Here is a 27037-nt window from a genome sequence, read left to right as displayed (position 1 = left end):
AATTACAATCTCCACTTAAAAATTAAGACTATGTCACTACGAAAACTTAATTTTTGGCACTTAACAAAACAATGAATTCCTTGCTTCATTATTACTGCACTGTACCGGTACACATAATAAATCGTCAACATTAATAAAGTGAAAATTAGCTGGCGTTACTATGAGCACATGGATTACAAAATAGAATAAAAAAAGCATAGTATTAAAGACTCACAACAGAATTATTAAACTACCGACATAACGTATTTCGCCAAAATGTGAAAATTAACACATTATTCTTCACAAATCTTAAGATAAATAAGAACTATAATATATTGTAAGAATTTTGCATTCTCCAATTTTGCTGTTTAGAATTGCTTATCACATTGTTACTTGAGTTTGTCTTTAGTTAAATCAAAATTTAACATAATAATATTTAAGAATTTAATGAAATAAGAATATGAAGTTAACTTATTTTGATTCTGGTTTTAAAATTTGATTTCCATTTCTTCTGTATCACATAGAAAGCTTTTGCCAAGGCGAATATTGCCATTTCATTACTTGAAGGCATGCAAAACCTTTCTCGTATATCATAGTTTTCGTTGAGTTGATTTTCAGTTTAACGTCCCCTTCAGCAGCGAGGCTATATGAGACGGACCTACTGATTAACGTGGAATCCTAACATGAGATCCCACCGGGAATCGAACCCGGGACTCCCACGCCAAAGATGCGTACGCTAACCGCTTAGCCACGAAGGAGCTGTATCATAATTTTAGTTTAACGTAATATGTATATATAGACTACATTAATCTACGAACCAATGAAGAAGCAACTGAGAATATACGAGAAATAGAAAAATATATCGCATATCTCACAACATTGGAGGATGAACCTTGTTAAAAATAGGTTTAAATTATACTTTTCTAACGGTATGTCAGCTGATGGAATACTTGAAATCCTTATCGAATTTAAACGAAATATACGAGAAACCTCCTTCATTGATATAAGGACACTATTAACATCATTGATAAGTGAAATACAAAGCCTGATAAAACAATAAGAGCGCAAATAGGAATGAAAAACATATGAAACATACAGTATCTTTGTATTTTCTTAATTTTATAATGTTTCTATCTTTAAAAAAATATGAAGATATGTTGTAACTAGTTTTATTTTAATGTAAGAATCATAACGCGATTTATACGAATTTGAAACTTCAGATAGTTTCAGCGATGAAAATAATTATGCAGTTCGTAACACTGCTTAAACTTGTTTATACGGACTAAATAATAAAAATTTATGTCGCAATCCTACAAAACTAAAGAAAACGTAAGTGGCTGTAAAGTATGTAATAAACCAATTCCTTGTTTTAACAGTATTACATATTGCCAACCTTTTTTGAAACGAAATTAAAATACTTTTTTTTTTGACCACACAATTATGCCTTTTAAGCCAAAAGAGAAGGATATGAAAGTGAATGATTATGAAGTAGTTGGTGGAATAATAATGTGGACAGTTGAGAGAAATCAAACAATACTAGAAACAATCTATTCCCTAAGAGTTTGTATTTTTCTTATAGATTTTTTTTTTTTTTTTTGTTAGTTCAAGGTTCAACAATTACGACCTACGTTAAGGGAGGCGGTCGTGATGAGATCAATGATAATGATTGAATGACGAAAGTGGAACAAAGAGGGAAAACCCCGAGAAAAATCCAGGCACACGGTGTTAATCCCCCACAGGGCCCACTTGATGAGAACTGTATAAATTGATAATAATAATAAAACTTTTGCAGGATAACAGAAACTTTAAGCTTCATCAAACTGCAAGGAGCGACATGTATTTTCGTACATAACGACATACACTCACATACATAAACATTCATTTCCTTTGATTTTCTCAAAAAAATTTCACGATAATTCATCCTTCAGTCATGTCATTTTGTTCATCTCGAACTATGTTTTATCTTTCAACAATTAGAACAAAAATAAAGTTTAAGAGTAGATAATGATTTTGGGCTTTATTTTATCAACCATATTATATACTGTCGTTTCCCGAATGTTATGAGTTTAATTAATGTATATTTTAGTATTAGTTTCATCTTAATAGGGTGCGTGATTATCGTTTACGCTTTAAGTATACAGAAAAGAAATTTGTTGTTATCGATTTTCTCGGAAACTATGCATGAGGATTTACATTCATTTCAGCTCAATGAAATCTATCGATTCTTACAAGTTACAACTTTGGCCTTATTTTTCGCTAAGCGCTAATAATATTGTAGAATATTCTGTATTTACTGTGTGATGGTTTCATAAAGGCGGGATTTTCCTTTGCTTTTAAAGGTAACGAACACTAAGGATTCTTAAGCTCCATTTTGTCGTCATTTTACAGAAAATACACTTTCTCCTTAAAAGACCATTTCATCATTAACTTATTTCATGAATCAGAATCTAAAAGTAGAATCATATTCCTATAGCACAACTTAGAAGTTAGAATAATTGGAGAAAATTACAATGTAAAGCAGTGTTTCTCAAAGTGTGGGTCGCAGGTTGCTATTTTGTGGGTCACGAGAAGTTTTTCCTTTCAGTTATGAAAATTTCATTTTGATGGAGAAACGTATGTTATAAAGTACTATTCAGAAAATGAAAATTGGAAGCATTTCTTAATGAGTTGAAGAGTAATTGGTTACTCAGAGTCCTGCCGTGTTGTACAGTCAGTAGAGAGGCTGGGTTAGGATGGAAAGATAGTGGGTGAGTCAAAACCTGTCACAGGGAAGGGCATTGCGTCGGAAGTAGTGTTAGCTCTTTCCATGGGAACACTTTAATCTGCTATGCGTATGCGTATAATTTCATATAATAGATAAAGTTATTGAAAAAGTAATTTACGTTACACTTGCTCTATCATCACCGGCTGATATTCACCTACCGACATGGTCAATATATTCAAAAATTTACATTACAGTACGATAAAAGAAACCAACTAAATTTTGATTTATTAAAATAAGCATCGAGCTTAACTTTGTAACATTCGTGGTCGCTTATTTTTTCTTGTTAAAGTTATTTAAAGATTATGCATTCCATGTTACACAATTGTGTTATTCTCCAAAGGGTTTCTAATAATTTATTACTTGCAGTACAATGTTTATGCATTTATGTTGCATATTTTAGTGTATGTATATTACATTTTAATCTGTATACTTTTGAACTAATCAAATTGGTAGGTATTATGGAATTCTAACTACTTATGTTACGAAATTCTGATTACTCTGTAAAGTTCTATCTATGGCTTCTAGTTTTGAAAAAAGGTACATGAACATTGGTGAGAATCAGATTAATATAACCAGTGGTATATATGATGTTCGTAACTGTTAAGATCACGTGTATTATTGTTAGGAGTATTGCGTCACTGTTAGACACGATCCGATATTTAACTATATTTCTTTCTATATACGTACATAAAGATAGCTATAAACAATCTGTTTCAGCATAACTACCAATTATTATTGGCAATGAACGACATATTTTTAGTGCCTCGAAAATTCGTTTTTGTGAATTGTCTCGGAAACTACGCATCAGAATTTATCCTTAAGCATATCATTTTGAAAATTTCATAGTGATATATTGAGAAACTTTGTGATCTATCAATTGATATATGTCTTACCTTTAGACAATATTTTAGGTAAATAGAAAATAAAATTTAAATGTTAATAATAACTTTGGGCTACATCTCGTTAACATATTACTATTGTAACCTTGCTAGACTCATAATAAAGAGATTTAAGAGGATATACTTGTGTCACTCTCATGTTAATATATTGCATAGTTCTCGTTCAGCATCAATTTTTAGGTTTACAAAGTAATTAGGCTTTTTTTTTTTTTTAATTTTCTCAAAAACAACACATGAACATATCATTTTGCTCTACTCAGTGAGACCAGTCGATTGGTATAGTGATCTCTGGACATTTTTCTGTTCGTTAAAACGCTAACAACACTACAGAATTATTATTATGTATTCTGCCTGTCGGCAGATCTTAGGATTAACAGTTTTTTCTTGTTCTAAACTCCTTCGGTTCTCTGGAAATCTTTCTTCTACGTATCTCATCTCCAACTTCCTCCAACTTAATATTTTCTTCTATTTTTCGAATCACCGATCAGTATAATAGGCTACAATATCTAAAATAAGAATGTTAACGACACAATATCACCTATCAAAATATCGACAAACACATACAGAATTCTTCTCTCTTCCAGTGATGTCTTTGTTGTCAAGTAGCACCGTTACAGAGAGCTGCTGACATGCAAACAATATCTTGTGTACAATAAAGAATAATGGAATAATACTTTCTTCTTTGGCAATTTTGAAGTTTTTGCTTGTCATGAGCTTTATAAATTCGAGATAGTGATCATCTCTTTATTCGTTATTTAATGTAAAGTTGCATCAAACCTATCAACTTGATTGAATAAATCCAAGAAGAGTACCGCTAAAGTCGGTATTCATTTTTTTCTGTGACTACTGAATTCTAAATTGTTTGAACAAACGAAACTTTTATGCGAATAGTCGTGAACAAACAATCTGCATGGTTTATTTTAGTTTTTTTGAAAATGGGTTCTGTCAAGTTTATGAACATAAATTTTAAATGTAATACTCTTTGCTGAAATCGAAAGACCTAGTAGAGGTGACTACTGTTTTGTTTTATTGGTATGACCTGCTAACGGCTCACTGGAAGGAGCCGCAAGGGGCCCGAGACGAATTCGTCTCGCACAATCAACCGGGATACCATACATATAAACCAGTTCAGCGGGGAAGTGATTCTGGTAAAGGGATCAAACTCCAGCTGTTTGACCTACAGAAAAACTCACTGATCGGGGGCCCAATAAATATTCTCTTGTACTAGGGCCTCAAAGAGAAATGTTACAGCACTGATTAAACCACTACTGTTGCTTTATAAGTTTACTTTGTGTCGCACTATTTTTACTAGCCAGCTATTAGAGTAAGATAGCAATGTAGAGCTATATTCTGTGCGCATGAGAAATATATTGGCATTGATTCTTTGTTTCCTTCTTTTTTCCATCGTTCAGAGCTAGACATAAAAATTTAAATTCTTTTTTTCGTTTAACTTAAACTAATATAAAAGATGCTAACTGTATTATGAAATCGTTAATACAGAATGCGGCAGTGAACTGAGTCATTTTAAAAACGTTATTAGAACGAAATGATGACATTTATTTGGGTGTAACAAGTTCGAATACATATTAGACATGAAAGTATTTACTTATTTGTTAATTTAAGTTACCAAGCAGAAAACATTACTGCGCAAAATAAAGTAGTAAACAATATTGCACTAAAAACGTTACTGTCCAAAAATGATATCTTGCAGATGACTGTCATTCAGCTATACACGCTCAGTAAGCCTCTTGCTAATTTCATCGATTGCTATGCTGCACATATAGAGACATTCTTGTGCCTTCTTCCTGAATGCCAAGTTTCAGTTCTGGGATTGACATATAGATGCAAGGAAACTCGATCTTTATTTAAAAAGAAAGAAAAAAAAACTGCAATAGTTTTCATTTTTGGTTCAACATTGTTTTCTGTTTAGTGAGTTAAATTCGCAAATAAGCAAACACTTTCATACCTAGTTTGTATTCCAAGTTGTTGTCCTCCTAATAACATTTTTAAAATGACCCGATTCACTGCTTCATCCTGTATAAACTGCTTAGAAAATATGTTTGTTGAAGTTTAGCGTCCCTTTTCAGCACTTAAGATATACGAAGAGCGCACCAATAGTTTAAGATGGAATGCGAACCTTCGTAATGCGTTAGAACTTTTAATCCTCTTCCAACGGGAAGTGAATCCAATACCACGAGCACCGAAGGCGCACGCATTAGAAAATGTAACAACGTGGAGAGCTACTTCGAAAATATTCATTTGCAACTCATTTAAAGAAACTATTCTTACTAGTCTTGCAATCTATTGAATGGATTTTAATAGATAATAAAATAACTTCAAGCGAACTTCGACACTTGTGAACGAAATAATAATAATAATAAAAAAAAATCATTTATACCGAAACAAGCTGGACTATTCTGCTATTGCAAATCAAACTTAATGTTTTAATTTTACATGCTATACTGTTGCAGACAGACGTCACTTGCGCAAGGCTGATGAGAAAAAAAAATTGAATTTTATAACCCTACTCATTCATCTGGATAGGAATACTGCAGGATAAATGGAAGGACAACCTGACTCACTAATATACTGAAAATGTCAATGGAGTGAATAGTGGTATATTTTTATTAATGTGGTATATTTTAGTATTCTGCAGACGAGCTACTTGTCTAAATATAACTACATAGACTATCCTGGGATTTTGTACAATTAGAATTTTATTGAATGACGCAAAACATGTTGTTTATAATGTTTTGAAAAATTAAATAGTAGTACTCTGAAGCGCGGGATCCGGTTTGTCCTATGTGTAGGAAGCAACTGATATATAATTAAAACACACTACTAGTGATAAGTGTATATCATGTTAGTGTTATACCATAGCTGTACAAATAAACTTCAATAATGGTAATTTCAGTTTAATTAATCCATGAGCGATGAGGTGACGACTGTTACAAACAGCCTGCACAAAAAGTCCAGGAAAACTTTTAAAAATTTTTTGGAGGCAATCGAATAGCATTACAACCCAATAAAGTATACCACTTCAATGAGTAAAATTTTTCCCTTCCTAGGTGTTCCGCGTAGTTCGACATATTGCCGCTAGGTGTCAGAATCAAGATGTGGCTTTCTGGAGCTGAAATAGCTTTTTGCATGCTAAAATTTGACAAGACAAAGTGTGCAACGGATGTCCTAAGAAAATTTAAGGATAAAGAACGGGAGAGCAGTATGAACCGAAAAGGCAATCTATAAGTGGATTGTGTTTGAAGAAAGTGGTCAACCTGGCATGAGTGCAAAGGGCATTGAACGAGTGAAAGAAGCGTTTACAAGCTGTTCCAGAAAATCTTTAAGCAGAGCTGCACGTACGCTGGAAATGTCCACGTGGTGTGTTTTGCGCAAGAAACATTAAACAGTACAAGCTACAGTTAGTGCAGAAGCGGTATAAACAAAACAAAGACAGGCGATTCGAACTTTTTGCTGTGCATTGCATTAGAAAGAAAATGAATGTATGAAATTGATAGTTTTTTTTTTTTTTTTTTTTTTAAGGACAAGGCAACATTCAATACACGGAAAAGTAAACAAGCACAATTGCAGAATTTGGGGAACAGAAAACCCGCACAATATTGTTGAGCACAAGCAAGAATCTTCAAAGGATAATGTTTCTTGTGCTATATCTCGCGAGAAACTTATTGCAGCTCTCTTCTCTGAAGAACCAACTTAACTGGTCAGTCTTTCCTTGAGATGTTGCCGAACTGGTCAATGCCGTTATTTATTAAGTATTGACACTTACAACTTTGTTCTTCAGTTAGACACAGTCTTACTACATTTTTCCGTAGCACACATAAACGTAGAGCTATCCAATCATTGGATTGACTGTGGAACAAAGGACCACTGCGTGTAAAATGTACTCCAAGATCTTCGGATATAATCCCTTTTTGATTTTTTTTTCTTTCTTTTTTGTGGGGCTATGTGAAAGAACTTGTATATGTCTCTCCACTTTCACGTGATGTGAAACTCTAAAGGAGACCTAAACATCAACGCGGTAATTGGACTCTTGCCAGACATGGCCCAGCATGTGCTTCGAGACTTTAATTGTTGCTTATTTATCGGGTCAGACATGGCTCCCACGTAGAGATTTTGCAAAGTAAGAAAAAATATATATACAACTTAACTGTCTGAAATGATGTACTCTGTAACGCCACAGTTCGTCTACAATAATTTTTAAAAAATGTTCCTAGATTTTAAGTACATCATCCACATCAAGCGTAATCCTACCAAATATTATAAGCATTTAAATAAATATATACGTATTAACTTACTGTACGTTATTTTTAATACTCGTTATTCGCATCCCATTCCCAGATTTCTTCCTTACAAAAAATACGTATATAATGTTTTGTATGTATTTTTAAGGCAGCAGACTATGTGGAAACAAGCATAAAGCCCCTGTAACCTACACAAATTCTTACCAACGGGAAGTTAGTTACACATGTTGTGAAACTTGTACACTATCAGATTTCGGAAAGGTATACACATCGCACTTGGTTCAATATTCTGGAAAATCAATATTTAATATATGTTACACTCGAGGCAACATATATATACATGAACCATTTACCTTCATACGCCCTTGTAACTTTTAAACTAATGAAGAAAAAAATGCTGAAACTTTGTACCATTCAAATACTGGCAGAGGTCCATTGTCTGGCATATTATGTGATATTAGCGGGTTAACAGTGTTGCAGACCCAACATAACATTTTTTGTTTTTGTTTTTTATGGCACTACATCAAGTTATTACTTATTTCAAATCTATATGACAAACGAAAACTTACAATATTACATTTTTTATTCAATGTTGCAAATTAAGCACGTACAGTATCAGAAACATCTAAATTTTGGTGATTTCTACATCAATATATATATATATATATATATATATATATATATATATATATATATATACAGTGGCGGATCTAAGGGGGTGGCTATAGGGGCTATAGCCCCCCCCCCTTGACGCTCAGGTATACACTGGATAAAATGGGCTTCAATCCTGCTTTACACTGGATAAAACGGCAAACTATGGCTCAGCCCCTCCCTTGATCATATCCTGGATCCGCCACTGTATATATATATATATATATGTATATATATAAAAAGCAAATGAGACACACCGAGAAATGCGTAGTCAAGATACCTAATATATGATCATGATATGACGAATTACGAATGTATAAGAACAAAGTTACAAAGGGATTTAAAATTTGACTTTCTTTCAAAAGCTTTCACTTGAAAAATTTCTTTAAATATACCTCGTCCAATTGGATACATGGTTTCCAATAGGTGTGAATATCACTATGCTGTTTATAGCAATTTGATATATCAAGTCGTTCTGGAGATATAAAAATTGTTAAAGTCTGCAACACCACTTAAAATTATGTAATTCCGAGAACTTATTGTACTCTCATTTACCAAGAAGTATTGTTGTAATGTTATAGAGGCAAAGTACATCAAACACTGTTTTACAAAGTTCCCGCAAATAAGCCATTTCAAGAAATATATCAAATTTTACCATTTTTTCATATCTCCGGAATATTTTGAGATATCAAACTGTTGTAAACGGCATTATCATATTTACGTCTACCGAAAACTACGTATGTAATTGGATGTGATACTTATCCAAACACTTCTCGAAATACAGTGCCGACGTTAAAAAGTTAAATTCTTAATTCTCTGTAACTTTGTTTCTACTTGTCAGAAATACGTACGATGACCTACTATTCGACATTAAGGTACTTCGGATGTGCATTACCCTTGCGTTATTACTGTTGTAGTACTCTACAAAATCAATTTGTTTTCCGATGTTTGTAATACTGCAATGTCCGTAGTTTGCAACGCTACACAACAATTGTGGTATTGTATATTTTCATTTAATACGTAGATTTGAAATGTGTAATTATCTTACCTAGTGCCATTTGAAAAAATAACTTTATGTTAGATTGGCAACACTATTAACCTTGTGGTATCCAAGTATGTCAAACCATTCCCCTGCCGATATTTAAATGATTCAAAAGTTCAGCATTTTATGTACATTAGTTTAGAAGTTACAAGATCCACCCTACATATACAGGTATAAGGTGTTCCTATAAGGTGAACAACTGATCTTGATATGTTTTTGTAACTTTTAAACTAATGGACAGAAACACTGAAATGTTGTACCATGCAAATATCGGCAGGGGGGACAGTCTGGCATAGTCTGTGATACCAGAAGGTTAACAGTGTTGCAAGTCAAGATGAAGTTGTATTTCCTTAATCCATAAGAATTAACAGAAATATAAGCCAGTGGTATAAATTTTATGAATTTGGTGACCAGATAAAATATATATATATATATATGTATATATATTATGTATTTATGTGAGAATTTTATTAGCCTCGTTGAGTCATTTTCAAAATATTACATGGGCATTTATTTACAAAAATATAGAAGCTACTTTGAGTATTGCATTGACCAGTATTGAAGATCGGTACAGAAGTGTTATTACTTGTTCAGGGAACATAGGTTAAGATTACTTTCATTAGAAGCACAACAGTGCTTTGTTTTCTTCAAAACGCAACCTTTCCATTCTTTGTCATGTTTTTTGTTAAGGATGTTCACTAGATATTTTAATGTTTGTGAGACAGACAGACAGACAGACACAGACACAGACACACACACACCCACACCCACACAAAGCTTACTAGACCTCTGACAAATGCAAAAAATATGAATGTCTGACAATTATGAAGTCGAAAACTGTGCATATAAATTTCTGGGCTCCCAGAAAAAACTAACTAGAATAGATTATTAATTTATTTAGTTAAAATTTGAAAGAACTGATGATTTTTAGATTTTTCAATATTCTTTATTCCATTCATAGTTTATTACAAATAATAAGCAGTTAAGTTTAGGGAAGAAATTTTCAGAGAAATTAATTCCAAAACATTTTTTGTTTACTCTTAGCAGGTATTTAACACATGTCCACTGAGCGGAAAATCGCACACATCCCATTAGTGAACAACTATGTTTCCCCAATTGTTGAAGAATAATTAGAAATACTACATGTAGGACATATTTGTCTCTTGAGAACCTGTCAAATTATGGAGAATATAACGCAAGAATAAGAGGCTTTTATTACGAGTATTTTCTCATTTGAAATTGCTTCTCATTGTTCAATATCTGGCAAAGGAAGAGTGTCGCTAGTACCAGGCTTATTAAAATTCGAGAATAACGGGGATAATAAATTATTCAGTGTTAATATTATATGTATATTGCTTTCTTATTTATTGCTGTGTTATAGCAAGAGACAGAAAATATTGACAGGAGGCAGACCTAGGGTAAATTCGACATGTCTTCCAGTGGCGGACGGTGGATTGTGGTTTCGGGTGTTGCAGTACGAACATCGGAGACAGAAGATAGAAACTTGACTCATCTGATTTTTAAAAAGTAAAAATTTTGTCCACGATCTTCACCACCAAACAATAGACACGGAAAGCAAAATAGTGTATTCTTTACTTCGCACCCACACAGTCACTTATTATTTTACGTATCTTTTTCGAACACTCTCCTGAATTGTCCTTTGCTTGGTTTGTCTAAGCCTTAATTGCAAGTTTTTCCTCAGTGGAGAGCTGAGCAAATGGCTTCTTTGTAAGTTACTTACAGAATTCATTGTATAGTGTTGATAACTGGCCAGTTTTTGACCGACCTGGCCGGAAATATTGCTGTTATTTTGATTGAAGCCGGTGACCGGACAAACTTCTTACCAGTCCTTTATAACCGATTTTTTTTTTTTCGAATTTATATCTAGTTAGAAGCAATTTCATAGATTTAAAAAGTATAGATTTAAAAAGTATCTTCCATTTTGTAAGTCAAAACTGTCATCTTTCACTATCATCTGTTTAGATAATTTTAAAATGACATGAAATGAAATCTTTTACGTTTTACGATCCACGTTTATGCCGGTTAGGCTAAAGGAGACAGTGATAATGAGAGATAAGTGAAATGAAGAAAGTGGGAGAAAACGGGAAAACCCGGGAAAACCCACGAGCACGGTGTTTTTTTTATCACAAAGTCCATACGGCGCGAGCTGGGATGGAAACGGGGACCCCAAGCTCCGGAGTTGAACGCTCTACTACTGAGCCACCGCTCCCCCTAGATAATTTTAAAGAGAGGACAGGGACTGTATGAGGGAAAATTTGAAATTTACTTGTAAGGAATTATACACATTTATTGCGAGTGAAAAATGACTTCTTATAGCAATTTCCTGTAGTTGAAGTAAAGTTTAAAGAATAAATTTCATTTTCCAAATCCAAAATTGTCACTTAAGGATTAATATACTTTTCTTCATCTGTTTCGATAATTTTAAAGAAGTGGCAGTTACTGGTAAATACAATAAAATTATCAATGCCAATTTCAGTTTCTCATTTATAGCACAATGTATCTATTAAGCTTATTAGTGAATGTACTAAGGATATGTAGAGTTATGATTCTAATGTACTTTTGTTCACGATAGTACATTTTCTTTCCATGGATGGATCTGAACAGAAATACTTCACACTTAGACCTATACCATAGCGAATTTTGAAGGGGTCCGTTTTTTTTTCTTCAGAGTTGGCAACCCTAATTGTATAGAATCCATTCAGAATTTGTAGGTCATTTATAGAATTAGAGCGCACACAATGCAATTAAATCTAATAACTAAAAACTACACAGCTGATACTAAAGAGGTATATGAATCGCCAATATCACATATACACCTACCTACCTACCCACCCACACACACACACACACGTGTGTGTATGTGTGTGCGCAAAAGAAACTACATTCCAAATTATACATCTTAGTTGTAAGCAATGCATGATGAACACAAATAATTCCTTCTACACAGCGGCGTAAATCTGTTTTCAACATTTTTTTAAAGCTATGTTCAAAATATTTATCAAGTTAAAAAACAATGCAATGCTGGGAGGATCAAGGGAGCAGAGTTGTCTTCAACATTGGGAGGCGGGCAGATTTGAGGTTTATTCTGGGAGACATCAATTTTATCTCACTTTCCTTTGTGGCAATCGGACACAAATCATCACATTTCTCCCCAAAAAACATATTTCAAATCGGATTATTGGAGGGACGGTCCCCCCAGCTCCAAGACTGAAATTGACATGTCCCCCTCAACCCCTCGGGATTTGCGCGTGCTTCCACATGAGGCGAAACGATGTTTGTCAATGTTATACGTTCTGGAAAGCGAACTTTGAAACCCGCCAGATGTAGGATCAGCATGCCATAGAAGCCAAAAAGTCAAACAACGTCAAAACAAATAGCGTTGCAGTTCTGCACCCAGAAATGTTTGCTCATAGGGGTCCAATACGTCTATGTAATGTCGAATCTGTCTTATTCTGAACCAGAAATGACGACAAGCAATTGTGAATTACTGCTCCTTATATTTTTAGGAAAAAATGATAGAACGATTATTTTTATAAGAAAAGAAAGAGTATGAGCCTATGATGAACCGTAAAATCAAATCTTTAGCCTACATCAATAATTTCTCTGCTAAACTAGTATAATTCGTTAAGAAAGTCTGCAAATGTTATTCGAGATTCGAAACTTTTGGGAGGTTCGGACCCGGTGAAATCCCGCTTATGGGTGTGCCCCTGAGCATTGCTAACTAATCCCAAATTTAGTGTGGCGTTTCCCCATCATACAGTTTTATGTGAACGCCTATAACTGTACAAAAGCCTTTATTATATAAACCAAAAATTAACTTGTAAATGTGTCTTTACTTTCATTTGTCTTCTGCTCTACTACATATTTTCCTTCTTATTTTCTAATTCTGCTATCGCTTTTTTTTTAATATGTGTCATTAAGTTGGTTTGCTTCAACAGTCCTGTAATGTAAAAATATGAAAGCAAAAAAATGAATTCCATTTCTTAATTTATACTGAAATAAAATTTAGAGATCTTATTTAGCGCTAAAAGCCTTCTCGTTCACTGGAAACCGTGCCGCGTTGTTGCAGAAGCACTGCAACGACCAGAGCCTTTAAATTCTGAGATAGGGAAAAGGAGATTTAACATTCGCTCTAATTGCCGCGCTGAAGGAATCTGGTCGTTGTATGCTCGCTGCAACGCAATGTAAATCAGAGACTCTGTGATGGATTATTTTTCGCTTTTTGAAACAAATTAATGGATTTTAGTTATAGAAGTGTATATATATCTATATATATATAGATATATATATATATATAGATAGATATATAGATATATATATAAGTTGTTTAAGGAATATATGGGAGTATTATAAAGTAAACATTTTGTGTTCCTTACTACTACTGGTAATAATATTTTTTCTTTGAAATACGTTGGTTGTTGCGCAACGCTGCAACATTAACATTAGCCGCCACTGATGTCTTTTCTTTTTTTAATCGTGCTTGTCCTTCATGTTACTTTTAACAAGCAGCGACGATATTTTTTATTGTATCTTACTGTTACTGCTAGCACAGTTACTACCTACTGTACGTTTACGCCCAGCTGTTGTTCAATCAGATGTATCTGAACTAGGTTGAAAATATTAGCAACCTGTGCACAGGAAAGAAAAAAATGGAAAAGGACCAAAGTTAAAAAAAAAAAAAAAAAAAACTATCAATAGTAGCTATTACACTTCTCGTCTATTACAAGAAAGGGGCGAATAATATGACCACCACAAGTCCGTTATTCTGGAAAAATATGGAACGTGAAATGAACAACTAGAGCAGTTACTATCTACTGCACGTTTACATATACTTTTCTTCACATGGACATTGATTTCAAGGCAAGTTAAAATTACACTGTTCTCTTTGTGAAAGGAGTCTGCAATAATATGCATCTGCACATTTCAGTTGTGGTACCGCTCATGAAATTTTTGAAATAAATCGTCAAGAAAATTGTAGCAGAAAATGTACCTCAAATGGTTCCTAGGAAAAGAATAAGTTTAATATTAAATACTCGTAAATACACATTTTCTATCGTAACTTACTACATACTGATTTAGAAATCTTTGTCTTCCCGATATTTCTGATGTTGTGGCAGGCTTATTATTTCTAGTCCTGAATGGAAGATGTGTGTTTTTGTTTCATATTTGAATTTTTCAATTATTATCAAGTGCCGTATTGTTAGTACTCATATTAATAATTTATCTTCAACGCATCAGACCAGCTTGTTTCAAAGCTGCTAGAGGTATATGATTCACTAAAAAAATGGCATAGTTACAAGTTTGTTAAAGGGATATATATTTAACTTTCTCCAAAACTAATTTCTTTCATTGCTCGCATACTTAAATGATAGTTGCTGCACCCAAATTCTGGCACGGGTCCATGTCAGGCTCACTTAAATTTTGTATTCGTATGTGGGTTTTAAACTTACATTTAACTTGTTACAACCAAATTTTGACTAGTTCACCTGTATTTTGACACCTAAATTATTAATTTAGATCACTTTTATTAGTATCATTATTTTATTTATTTATTTTCGCCTTTCACAGTTTATATGCCGCATTGTTTTCATGGTTGTTAGATGTCATTGTTTAAAACTATGATCAAATATTTGATAAAAGTTAGGTAGATATGATTATTTAAACTATGTCGTATTTTAAATTTAGATTAGGGTTTCATGTTTGAGCTCGCATCAAGTTTAAGATCTTCTTACGATTACCATATTTTACTAACCTCAAGCCAAGTTTTATGTTGAGATTACGAGTCCATTACGCATAGCATTAACATAGTAGCACATGAGAAAAAATACTTTTAAGATTGAGATTTCTCCAGTTAACCACTGGGTAACCAATCATTGTTCGATATATTTTTATCTCTTGCAACAGTTTTATGGATCAAGCCAATTTTATTTAGAAGAATATCTAAAATTCATTTTGGTTTATTTTTTAGAATGTCAAAAATTTGTCGGTTTAAATTGAATTAGTTTCAAGAACAAATATTGGACGTCTATAATTCACACGTTTTTCTTTGACTGATTTTTCACTTAATGACGACTGCTAAAATTTCTTTACTTTGGTAAAAAGTTTCAAGTTCGTTTTGATAAAAACAATTAGGAAGGTTCTGGAATTCATTCGGAAAAAAATGTTTTGTAGGTATCAAGTTAAAATCTTAAGAATTCATTTAATGAAAAACAGTATAGACGAAAAATAAATTTCAAGAATCGACTAATAAAAAGTGTTTAATTTTAGAATTCCTTTGGCTAATTGTATTTAATTTTTTGAAATTTTCATGGTTAAAAGTAGTATAGAATTTACTGCTGAAATGAATTTAATAAGTATTTTGAAATGTGTTGGATGAAAAAATTTTTACAACTGTGATTTGATGGATTTTTTTTTTTAGAACCGTCTGATAAAACTAAGCAAGTCGTTTGATAAAAATAAATTATATAAAAATAAGAATTCATTCCTGAAAAGTTTCTCATCATTGATAAAAGCATTTTTAGAATTGGATTCACTAAAAATTTAAGAATTCGATTTGAAGAAAATTCCGAACTTTAATATTTATTGTCACACTTTTTTTTTTTCTTTTAATCGGCTTGGAAACTATTTGATTAGGTTTTAAAAGAATTCGATTAGATTAACAAAGCTTCGGTGTACAGATTATTTGATGACAGTTTCACAAGTATTTGATTATGAAATTCCCGTTAACAAACTATTCGATTATGGTTCAAAAGTATTTGATTTGCGGTTTGGAAAGAACTCAGTTATGATTTGAATACGATAAAATTGACAAAAATAAAATTTAAAAAAATGATGCAATGATGAAATTTTTTTTTTAATGTAATTTGGATTTTTAATTTTGAATCTAACAAACGGTGAAATCCAATGCTGTCTGCATTAAGCCAAATTTACCAAATCGAGGTCTTTCTACAAAGTTTATGTGCTGAGCTAAAGCACAAATGGATGAAACATAAATTCTTCACAGATATTAAAAATCGAATCTTAAAAACGTTGCCGACAAGCTAAAAGCCAAGCACTGGGTAATTCTTCTGCTGACCAGGCATTACCTTAGCGAAGTACTTGCATCCACTATTAAACTTTGCATTCCGAGAAGAAATTTGCGTATCAGAGCCAGAAAACGTTTCAGCTTAATAATGTGACATTGACTCTTATACACTTTCTTGATCAGTATTCGTGATCTATTTTTTTGTCTAAGACGTCATAACAACAGTACTTTTCTCTGTTCTATAATGAAAGATTATCGTGTTTACATAGAGTCGCCTTCGCATAATAGTCGCACCTTAAGTTTGAACTAAAAACATTCGGGAAAAAAAAATCCCCACATAGAAGTCACAGTCTAAGGGATTTTTGTTTCTGTGAACGAGATTTTTTTTCGAAATTGCTTATCTTACGCGAGTCCGAGCGAAAAAAAACTTTTCGTGATTACTGACATGCAACAATGTGACCCATCTGTCAAGTGAGATCAGGCAACCTACTTCCACCTTCCATTCTGCGCGACCCCTCGTAGTATGGACCTGTTTCCATCCACCTCATCTGATCCGGCATTCCATCGTATTGCCTCGAGGGTTTCAAACATTTGGTTGTGATTTTAAAAATCACTTCCTGACTGGCAGACACCTCTGGCGCCAAAGCGACATAAACCATCTTTGTTGCTACAAGACTTTCACTTCCAGTTCATTGACGTTCATCATTATGGTACTTGGAAGAGAGCGTAGCCTGGTCATTACGTGTTCCGGTGGAACTTACGGGAGCGGAAACTTCGATTTTGGAAAATTCTTTCTTGCGTGTTTTTGCTCGAACAAAAATGGGAAAGTTCAGAAACAGCACAAGTTAAATTGCAGCTTTCCTCGCATAATAGTCGCAGTTGGACTTTTGCATTAAAAAAATGACACGAAAAGTGCGACTATTATGAGAGTAAACACGGTAATAATCAATTCTAAACCTTTCACCCCGATCATATGAAGAAAGCTGTACGTATTATAAAAACCTAGTCGTGTAATTTTTAGAAGCAACACAATATACAGGGTGCACCAAAAGTCCGGGACCATAGGCCAACTCCGTTATGAGTAAAGATATGGAAAAATGGAGAGAGAGGAAAGTTGTTGGAAATAAGTGGTTTTCTATCTAAAATGATGGAAATTTTATAATCGCACTAGCTGTTTGAGCTTCACCTGGAAAGGCACCCTATGTCAAATGAAAAAGTAACGTTGTCAGTTCAGCAGGCTGTTCCATTTGCCCTCATCATACGTACTATACAGCATTGTTGGGAAAAGGATTTGAGGTCTTCTAGGTTTCCTTACACAACAATGTGCAGGCTGCCCGCATCATATTTGCGTGCTCTTAAGTTCCGTTCCAACCCCTGCTGAACTGGAAATGTTATCACTTGACACAGAGGACCGTACCAATTTGGAGCAAAACGGCTCATGTAATTGCGAAAATTCCACTATTTTAGATTTAAAACCTCGTATTTCCAACAAATTTTCTCTTTCCGTTTTTTCGATCTTTACTCATGATGGAGTTGACCTATGGTCGCGAACTTTTGATACAGCCCGTATACGCTTAATGTTGATCATGCAACTTACCATGAACAATGACTTAAGGAAAAATCAAACTAAACTGATATTCCCTCTTGGTCTGGAGATAAAAATAAGGTAAACGTAAATCGATATTTTTGACGTAATACAAACGGAGATGAGATTTTATATAATGTGTTCGTCTTATATGAAGTATGAACCTGTGAAAAATCAGTGGAACATCGACTAAATATAAAACTACGTGTTGCTTTACCAAAATCAACATGATGCAACATTGTCGGTGGTCATTCTTGAAATTGAAAAGGAGTACCAATAAATTACGAGGGTTCATACTTATCTGAAAGGAAAGAATATACACTTTGAGAACTAAAAACTAAATAGGGCCTCACAAAATTATTACCCAATCACTTTAAGGTTCAAATTGAATACTTTAAGACTGTAAGATCAAAGGTAAAAGATGGAATATAATACAATTACTGACTCAAATGATGTTAAAATTATCGAAGATGTTATGAAACGAAGTTCCTTGTGATATTTTAAATACTTTATACTTATATTATTTGTAGTGCTAGTTGACGAAAAGTTTCTTCAGGATCAAATATTTCAAAAACAGTAAGATATAGATTGAAAATAACGATTTTCGAGTGATGAAGATCATACACGAAATTTCAGTCTCAAACCGAATGGCCCTCAATTTGCCGAAGTTTTGGAAGCGATCTTGTAAGGATTATTGTTTTCTACCTCTCTACGACTAGTTACAGCTCCAGCGTTCATAACAGTTAAGGGGAGACTTGAATGGGTAAATGTATTTGAACATATGAAGTCCCAGATATATATACACTCAGTTTACTTTGTAATAAGTTTCAACTTCAATATATATGTTGACATTCGGGTTGATTTTGTCGATATTTCCTATGAAGATAAAAAAGCAACAGTATCGTTAGTTTCGACCACAACTTGACCTTGTTCCTCAGAGTAGAGATTCTTTTGTCTGCTTCTAGAAGAGTGGACCGCAGCCGACGGTTCGGTGTTCGTATATGGTTTTATCAGAAGTGACGAAACTGACAAGCAATCGAAGTAAACTCCATATTAGTTACTCGTTCACTCTCTGACACGAAACTTTGCTATAGTCTGTTTGAAAGAATCACCTCTCAATGTTTCAATTAAATCTGCAGGTCTCTTTTGATTGGAACCCATTATACTATATGAAGTGTTTTGAGACGTTCTTGCTACTTGGATCGATGTACCGTTATTTCAGAACGACGCTCTTTTTCGCAGCACCTAATTAAAGGAGACTCGTGGAAATAATCAGATACTAGGTGCAATTTTTAGCAACTGTACGGGCCAGTCTTACTACGAATTTTCTTTGTGGTTATAACGTATTACAGTTAGTTACTTTTCCAAGAATATTTAGAAAAAAAAAATCTAACTACGTCGAGATGCAGCGATACTCCATTCACTTGAAATATTTCACTGAGAGCAGTTTTTATCAGATGCAATCGACTCGCAATTATGATAAAGATACAGGTGTTAATGGGTATTACAATACTGCTTTGACGTAGATGTCATTCTCTATTAAGATGGTCAATAAATCTCCAAACACATTTCTCTCCATCTTAAGCTCAATTCCCTCTCCTTTTTGCGATGCTTTTCTCTTTACCCCTTCTTAAGCAAATGAGTGCACTTTCATTCTTTAAATAGGATTTCAAAACCTGCCTAAATCATATTTGCACTCTTCCGTAAACCCGTTCTTTCATTCATTCCCAAAGACAAACAAGTTAATAGGTGTATATTCCACATAATTTGCAAGCGATGTTTATAATTCAATAAATACGGCTTTTGGTATTCTATTCGTGATCATTTTATTTAACTGACGTTTCAAACGTACTGACTGCGTTGATATTTAGAATTGTAGTAGTTGAGGGATCTGTTACAATCATTTTGGTATAATTCTATGTTTATTTTTTTAACGTTGTTTTCGTTTTATATTTTAATATTTACCAATTAAATATTGTTACAAATTATAGTTCGATTCGAATTTATATCAACCGTTTTTTTAATATTACTACTACTTTTGGTTTATTATTATTACTTATTATTATTACTACAAGATACTCTAAATTTCACTTAATTTCAAATCACATTTTTTATTTAATGTGTTATCGTGTAATTTTCTTTCTATTGCTTCTTTTAATGATCTTGTATATTCATGAGCGTATCTATATATCACTGACGCATTTGCAAACAATTTTGCGCTTTTCTTCTATTGCATTTCGCGCTAATGCTCACTTCTCTGGTTGATTTAATCGTGTATATATATATATATATATTTTATATCTTATGTGCTTCTCACATCTAGTCAACATATATTGGACAAACGGGACATACAATTAAGACTAGATATGAGGAGCACATAAGATATATACGATCAAATTAATCAGAGAAGTAATCTTCGACACAAAGGCGAACAGAGAGTGTAATCTTTTACGTCGATTGTAGTGTGTTCAACTGATGAAATCATTATGGAGCCAAAAGATCTGATTTTGACAGTATGTACGTCAAACCAGATTCCTCGACCAATTTTCCAAGTACTTTTAAAAATGCTACTTAGATACGAAAAGGACCCAAATTGGCGAAACATTGCTGATCCAAGGTTTTTCTTTTTTCTGTATTTCATGTTAGTTTAATGATATTCAAGTTGTAAGTAACCACTACATGACTTTGTTCGCATTCTTCAGCAGCATTTTGAGCCAATTCAAGGGTATGCAACCCAGTCGAGTCAAGTTGGAGTCAAATCAATCTGGAAAAGATACCGAATGCGAGAGACTGGTGCATCTTTCTCACCGTTTTCTACATTATACTCAACCAAAATATTCTTCTTAGCAACCTTCAGTGGTAAGGTTAACATTCAAATATTGTTCCGAGAAATGAAATCATCCTTTGTGTTCAAGGTTGGTGGGACTGGAACACATTTGATAGAAAAAAGAGATTTGCAAAGTCTCTTCTTATTTTCTCTTATATTGTATAAGACACTCTCAAAAAATCTTTTCCTTTTCCTGGAATTTTCTTGGATTGTTCAGATATAATAGCAACCCCAATATATTCTAACTATATACAACAAGTGAAAATATTGGATAAAATAATTATTGTACACCTTAACAAAGCTGATTTTTTAAATAACTAATATTACAGCGAATTTACTAAAAGTGAGATCTTCAAGCTTGCCTGCCACAGTGAAAGTTACGTGAACGAGATAGATTTTTATTTCTTGACAGAAGTATATCTATGCAATATTTTAGGGTATATTTTAAAAGGGATAGATTTCATTATATTTCGCGTTATTAAAGAGAAAAGATTATGCCCACCTGCCAAACTGAAGGTTAAGTGAACAAAACGGCAAACTCCTATTTTTCTTACATTCAAGTTTAGAACTTTAAAGTAAACAATATTTTATCGAGTTATCTTTCGGTACATAATTTTTAAAAAAATCGTAAATTTCAAGGGCCGCCCCTGCCAAAAGTTAACATTCTCAAATGATAGACTTTTATTTTTTATTTACGCTCACGTTAACAAACACAAAAATAATTATGAAACTTCTAGTACATTCAAAATCTGCCATCTCTTGCACTATTAGATATCTTCTCGAAAAATTTGGACATGCACTGCATGAAAGAAAACGAAAGAAATCAGAAAAGACAATAAAATTTAAATTGACAACTCAAATCTGGGAGGGGTAATTAACATTTAAATAAATAAACTAATAAAAGAAAAAAAAAATGCCATAATATTAATTGGCCAAATGTGCACTTCTACCAAGATCAGGAGCGAGGGGAGAAGCAAAATTTCGCTAAGGGAACTACAGCTTAAATAAACCATGAACGAACTCTGTCTGATTTGAGTGGGTCATGTATACAATCGTAATAAAATTTAGGTACTCAAGCCAAGATTTGGATATTTCATCAAAATTACATGATCCATGATCCAGCAAATATGGAGAGGATTACAATTTAAAAATATGAACTATGAAAGGACATAAAACTGTCAAACACCAAATGACCATACATGCACCATATTAAAATGTAGGCTGCCCTGCCCAAAAGACGCTAGAACAATAAAGACAATAAAATTGGTAAAATTTGGGTGGAACCGTACTAAAATTTAGGTGAGTCAAGCGAGATTTAAGTTGGAAACGACGATATGAAAGAAACATGAGAACATGTGAGACCAGAGAAATTGTCAAAAAAAAAAAAAAAAAAAAAAAGTCTAGGCCGTATATATACCCTTGTCGAAGTTCAAGTGGACCAATTACAACTTTAGTGAAACAACTAGAATTTTGAAAAGCAAACAATAAAAGGAAAAAAATCTCCAAAATTTAGATGGGATACTAGAATTTTCATACAAGTTTTAAAATTTAAGCATACAAGCAATGAAAGGGAATTACTTTATTGATGGAAATCATATATCAAACACGTACATAGCCAGAAATTTGGGAAGGGCAAAAATATTTCCCTACAAGTGGAGCATGTACTTTTGGCAAATTCGAAGTTACTCAAGATCACAGGCGTTGAAGATGCACCACTGCTAGTGAACCACTTACAACAAATAACACAATTTGATGTAGGTTCGAACAGTCCTCATCTACCGATGTTCCAAGCTTTTTCCTTCCCATATTTATGAAGTACACATTTTCATTGTGCTTTTTTTAAAGTTTAGTTTGTCAGTTATAAAGAAAGCACACAATAAATGCACCTAACTCTAGGTGTTTTCCGTATGACGAACGAAAGAAAAACATTCCACATGTGAAATACTCTTGAACAACACGTTCGTTCAGACATCTAGGCTTCAGAATATGCACAAAATCAGGTTTCAAAAACCTTGATCGAAAACGATGAGATACGGCTAAAAGAGTTTGCGAACTCATACAGGAACCAGAACGCGTACAAGTTTTACCTAAATATCCACGTATTCACATTAGGAAGACACTGAGTCCTACACAACGGATTATCGAAATTGAATACTGAAGTGCTGGAAATCGTTTTGGTACTCGGTCATAACTATTCCAATGTGTTGTTAGGGTTCTTGTACAATTACTCGAACTTACTGAACTTGGCCTTATAGGTTTTAAGTTTGGAACTCAAAAACTGAATTCTCGAACTCTGGTAAGTTATATTTCTGATTTCAGGTGATCTTCAATTCATATTTATTTGAATCATCTTCATTCACTTGATTTAAAGAATCAGTTAAACACGTTCGATCGTGTTATTTTGTAGCAGTCTGTCTCAGCAGCCGAGAATTCTGTGATAAAACAGAAACTATGTAGATGACCTTGAAATGAACCGACACTATTTAATGAGTTACTCTGAAATGACATCATTTCCGAGATATCAACGTCGAGTTCAGTTAATTTTGAGTTTAACATCCCTTTCAGTAGCGATGCTATATGAGACGGGACCTTCTGATTAACGTGGAATCCGAACCACACGAGCTCCCGCCGGGAACCGAATCCAGGTCTCCTGTACAAAGATAGAAATGAAGCAGATATAATGTAGTGAAACTTTGAACAAATTACATCGGAACAGGTGAAAAAGTAACTTGAATTCGCTCGATATGATTTATAAGAGATCCATGACATTACCATGCAGAACCTATTAAATATGGCTCCTTCGCGTTGGCCCAATGAGAACGGCAGGGATATTTGTCGGATGAAGGGTTATTTGATGTGTTTGTTTCAGTCGTCTCCACTTATTTCTTTTGTTCATTCCTTAGGAAAAACGTAGCATGAGCTACTTCGAAGCTAATATTGCATGAATGTTCACATTTCACGTGTGTTTCTTGAAGAAGCATTTGTGAATTGTTTCCGTTGTATGTCGGAGTTAATGTGACTAGCGTTTCAAACATATCATAATACATGACATAATTTTGCAAGGCACATTTAATCCACATAACACGTTAGTTTAATAGACATTAAATGAATGTTCATTGCACTGCAAATGCATTTTACATCGAGCTGTGGATGAATATTACGGCCATTGATGCTCACTTATTGATAAGACGCTTCTTAATGTGTGCTGAACATTAAAATATTTAAAGAAGTTGGTAGATATTTTAGAGAAGAGGATGAGATTTCTCATATTAAGTACATATAATATATAAAACCAAATAAACAACTAGAAAGTGTTAAAACGTTATCAAAATTGAGTAAAATATACGGAAACATCTTTTGCTATTAACTGGCATTTAACACTGAAGCGAGTTTAACATTTCTATTTATCAGCAGTCCAGAGTTAACTATCTTGGAGCAGATACAGTAGAATGGAATTCATTTGAGATTCTTTCTTGACAGTTGTGAAGTTGATGGAATACACAATAACACGACTTATACTTACTATGATTTTCACCAGTATTGCACACTTGCTATATTGCAATTTACATTCAAGTCTACATCGTCTTGCTCGTCTAGCTGATCCACCTTCCTGAAATTTCCGTGCATGTAGCTCGGTAACAACTGAATTTTTGGAAATAGTTCCTGAAACACTATCAGTTCATCTTAAGGGTTCTGCTGAATTCATGTGAAAGTAAGAAAATACTTCGTATGTTCAAATAAATTACAATTACATAGCTTCATGAATATAGTCACAAAGTGCCAACTGTATGAAGGGACAAACGTGGAACTCATTAAAAGTAAGCATAAAGGATGGATGATTCCTATTACTTTAAAATAATATATATAATATCTATACTATAAATATATATTATTAGCATATGAACAAACATACGATTTTTTTTTTTTTTTTTTTTTTTTTTATCTTTACAACTTATTCTTTACTGATTGGAGGTATAAAATAAAATGGACTGACTTTCATCTTTGTAATTATAAGCCAATTCTTTGGTATCAAATCAGAATAGTTAATATATTTTTATTAACGGTAATACATAAAACCTGGTACTTTCCTTATTTCCCATCACTATTGTAGTATAAACCTTCGATCAAAATTATCTCTGCTTGTACTTATTTTTACCTTTTATATAATATTATCACTGCAAAACAATTTGTGTAGTTAGTAATGTATGATTCTTATGAATCCAAGAAACAACAAAAATAGCTGAAGTAACTTAGCTTGATTATCTTACTTTATACGTAGGGAGTCTGTCGCAGTACATGAGGCTATGGTGACGTTTGATGTATCGCAAATAAATACCAAACGGAAAACTTACAAAAGAATTTAATAGACTACTTCTAACATGTGATATTCTGAAATGTTAAACATTGTCCTTGTACTTCGAAAAAGGAAGAATCGTCAGAGTGAAAGTCAGCACAGTCAGCAATGAGTTTGGTCAAATGGGAGAGTAGTCTGACAACGACACTGTCAGTGTTCTACGTTTTAATGTGAAGTTCGTAAAACTCAGTCTCTTCTAAATAACGGATCAATGCTTTCTGAGGATCTCTCTACATGACATGTGTATAATCATGTGAGCTACTTATTAATTCGGATTCGATATATTTTATTGTTCACTTATTCACAATAAGTATATCTTCATTAAAACACCACTTTACACCTTAACATACTAAATTTGAATTTGAATTAATATCTTTACTTTGAACGTAAACTTCTCTTTCCTGGTTAGTTTGATCTAGATCACGAAATTTTGACTTCCCAATTATCATTTTTTAAATAAGTTCAAAGGACGCCGTAACATACAAAGTTTTATTGTGGTGCAGATATATATATTGCAGTATAACAATTATTAAAAAGGGAAAATAAATTCAAATATTCAAATTGATCTAAATACATTATTAAATCTCAAAAATCAAATGATTAGACACTACATTATAGTATAATGGTATAATGAACTGTTTAACCATTCCATTCACTAGGAAAGAATAAGAAGAAAAAAGAGGTATAAGGCACACGATGTAACTAAAATGATACAAGGGCTAAAACAATAGAGACTGTAGATCCATCAGTAAATAAATCTTAATAAAATACGAAAATTCTGCCTGTCACTGTGAATGCCCAGTGTGAATTGCACGAAGAACTAATGTTTGACATACAATCATAAATGCCAGGTGCTGATTTTGAAGAATATGATAACGAATTTCAAATGAATAAATTATTAAAAACATCATTATTTATGGATTTAAACCAATGGCCTGTTACTCACAATAATGAACATGAAACAGTTCAAAGGTTTACGTATCAGGTTTTCTACCTTTATAAAAAGCTAACTTGGATAGATTGTTTTAAACCCTCTTTTTTTTTTCCCATTACGATTGGAATGTTCTTAGGAATGCTCATTTTAAATCCACATTATATCGAAACAAGAATAAATCTAGTTGCCTTAAAATTAGATATCTCAACTTGCGTTCTTCTTACCTGCCTCATGTGTGTAACACTGTCGAATTTTAGATTATTGGCGAACTTTATATATACACATTCGAATGTACAAAACGCTGAAGAACTACAATATGAACATGAAGCTGAGGTGCAAAGATGTAAATAATATGTAATATCAATGATGCGATACTTCTTCTTGAGGCTACTTTTTGTCGAAAAATATACACAAAACACAGTTAATTAATTCTTAAAGTCACCAATACTTAATTACATTTCTTCTTTTACGAGAACATCTTTCAAACTTTCTCGACTTTGACTTTCTCGAGGAATTGAATCTCGACTACTAGTTTCCTTCGGTAAAGAATCACGTCTCACACCATCCTTTCCAAGAACAATATCTCTAGTCAGTTCCTTCTTGGTTACCTCCTTGATGGAAATTAATGTTTTCTGAAACCACGTATTCTTCGAAGCCTGGAGTTCTGCCAAAGCCGTATTTAGCTGATGGGTCAAATC

The 27037-nt window shown here is 33.2% G+C and overlaps 1 protein-coding gene across 6 annotated transcripts in view; it reads right to left on the bottom strand.

Annotated features, from left to right (window-relative positions):
- Positions 1-1132: 1132 nt before the first annotated feature.
- The window catches only part of GAPcenA (GTPase activating protein and centrosome-associated), a 772500-nt gene continuing 746595 nt past the window's right edge, over positions 1133-27037 (bottom strand). For all 6 annotated transcript variants that reach the window (XM_081765583.1, XM_081765580.1, XM_081765582.1 and 3 more), the window contains one exon: positions 1133-27037. In XM_081765583.1, the coding sequence (XP_081621709.1) occupies positions 26792-27037 (246 nt within the window). In that variant the 3' untranslated portion in view covers positions 1133-26791.

Source organism: Thermobia domestica, chromosome 7 (genome assembly GCF_964235325.1).
Source record: "Thermobia domestica chromosome 7, izTheDome1.hap1.1, whole genome shotgun sequence".
Taxonomy (NCBI): domain Eukaryota; kingdom Metazoa; phylum Arthropoda; class Insecta; order Zygentoma; family Lepismatidae; genus Thermobia; species Thermobia domestica.
This window is presented reverse-complemented; position numbering and strand designations above follow the sequence as displayed.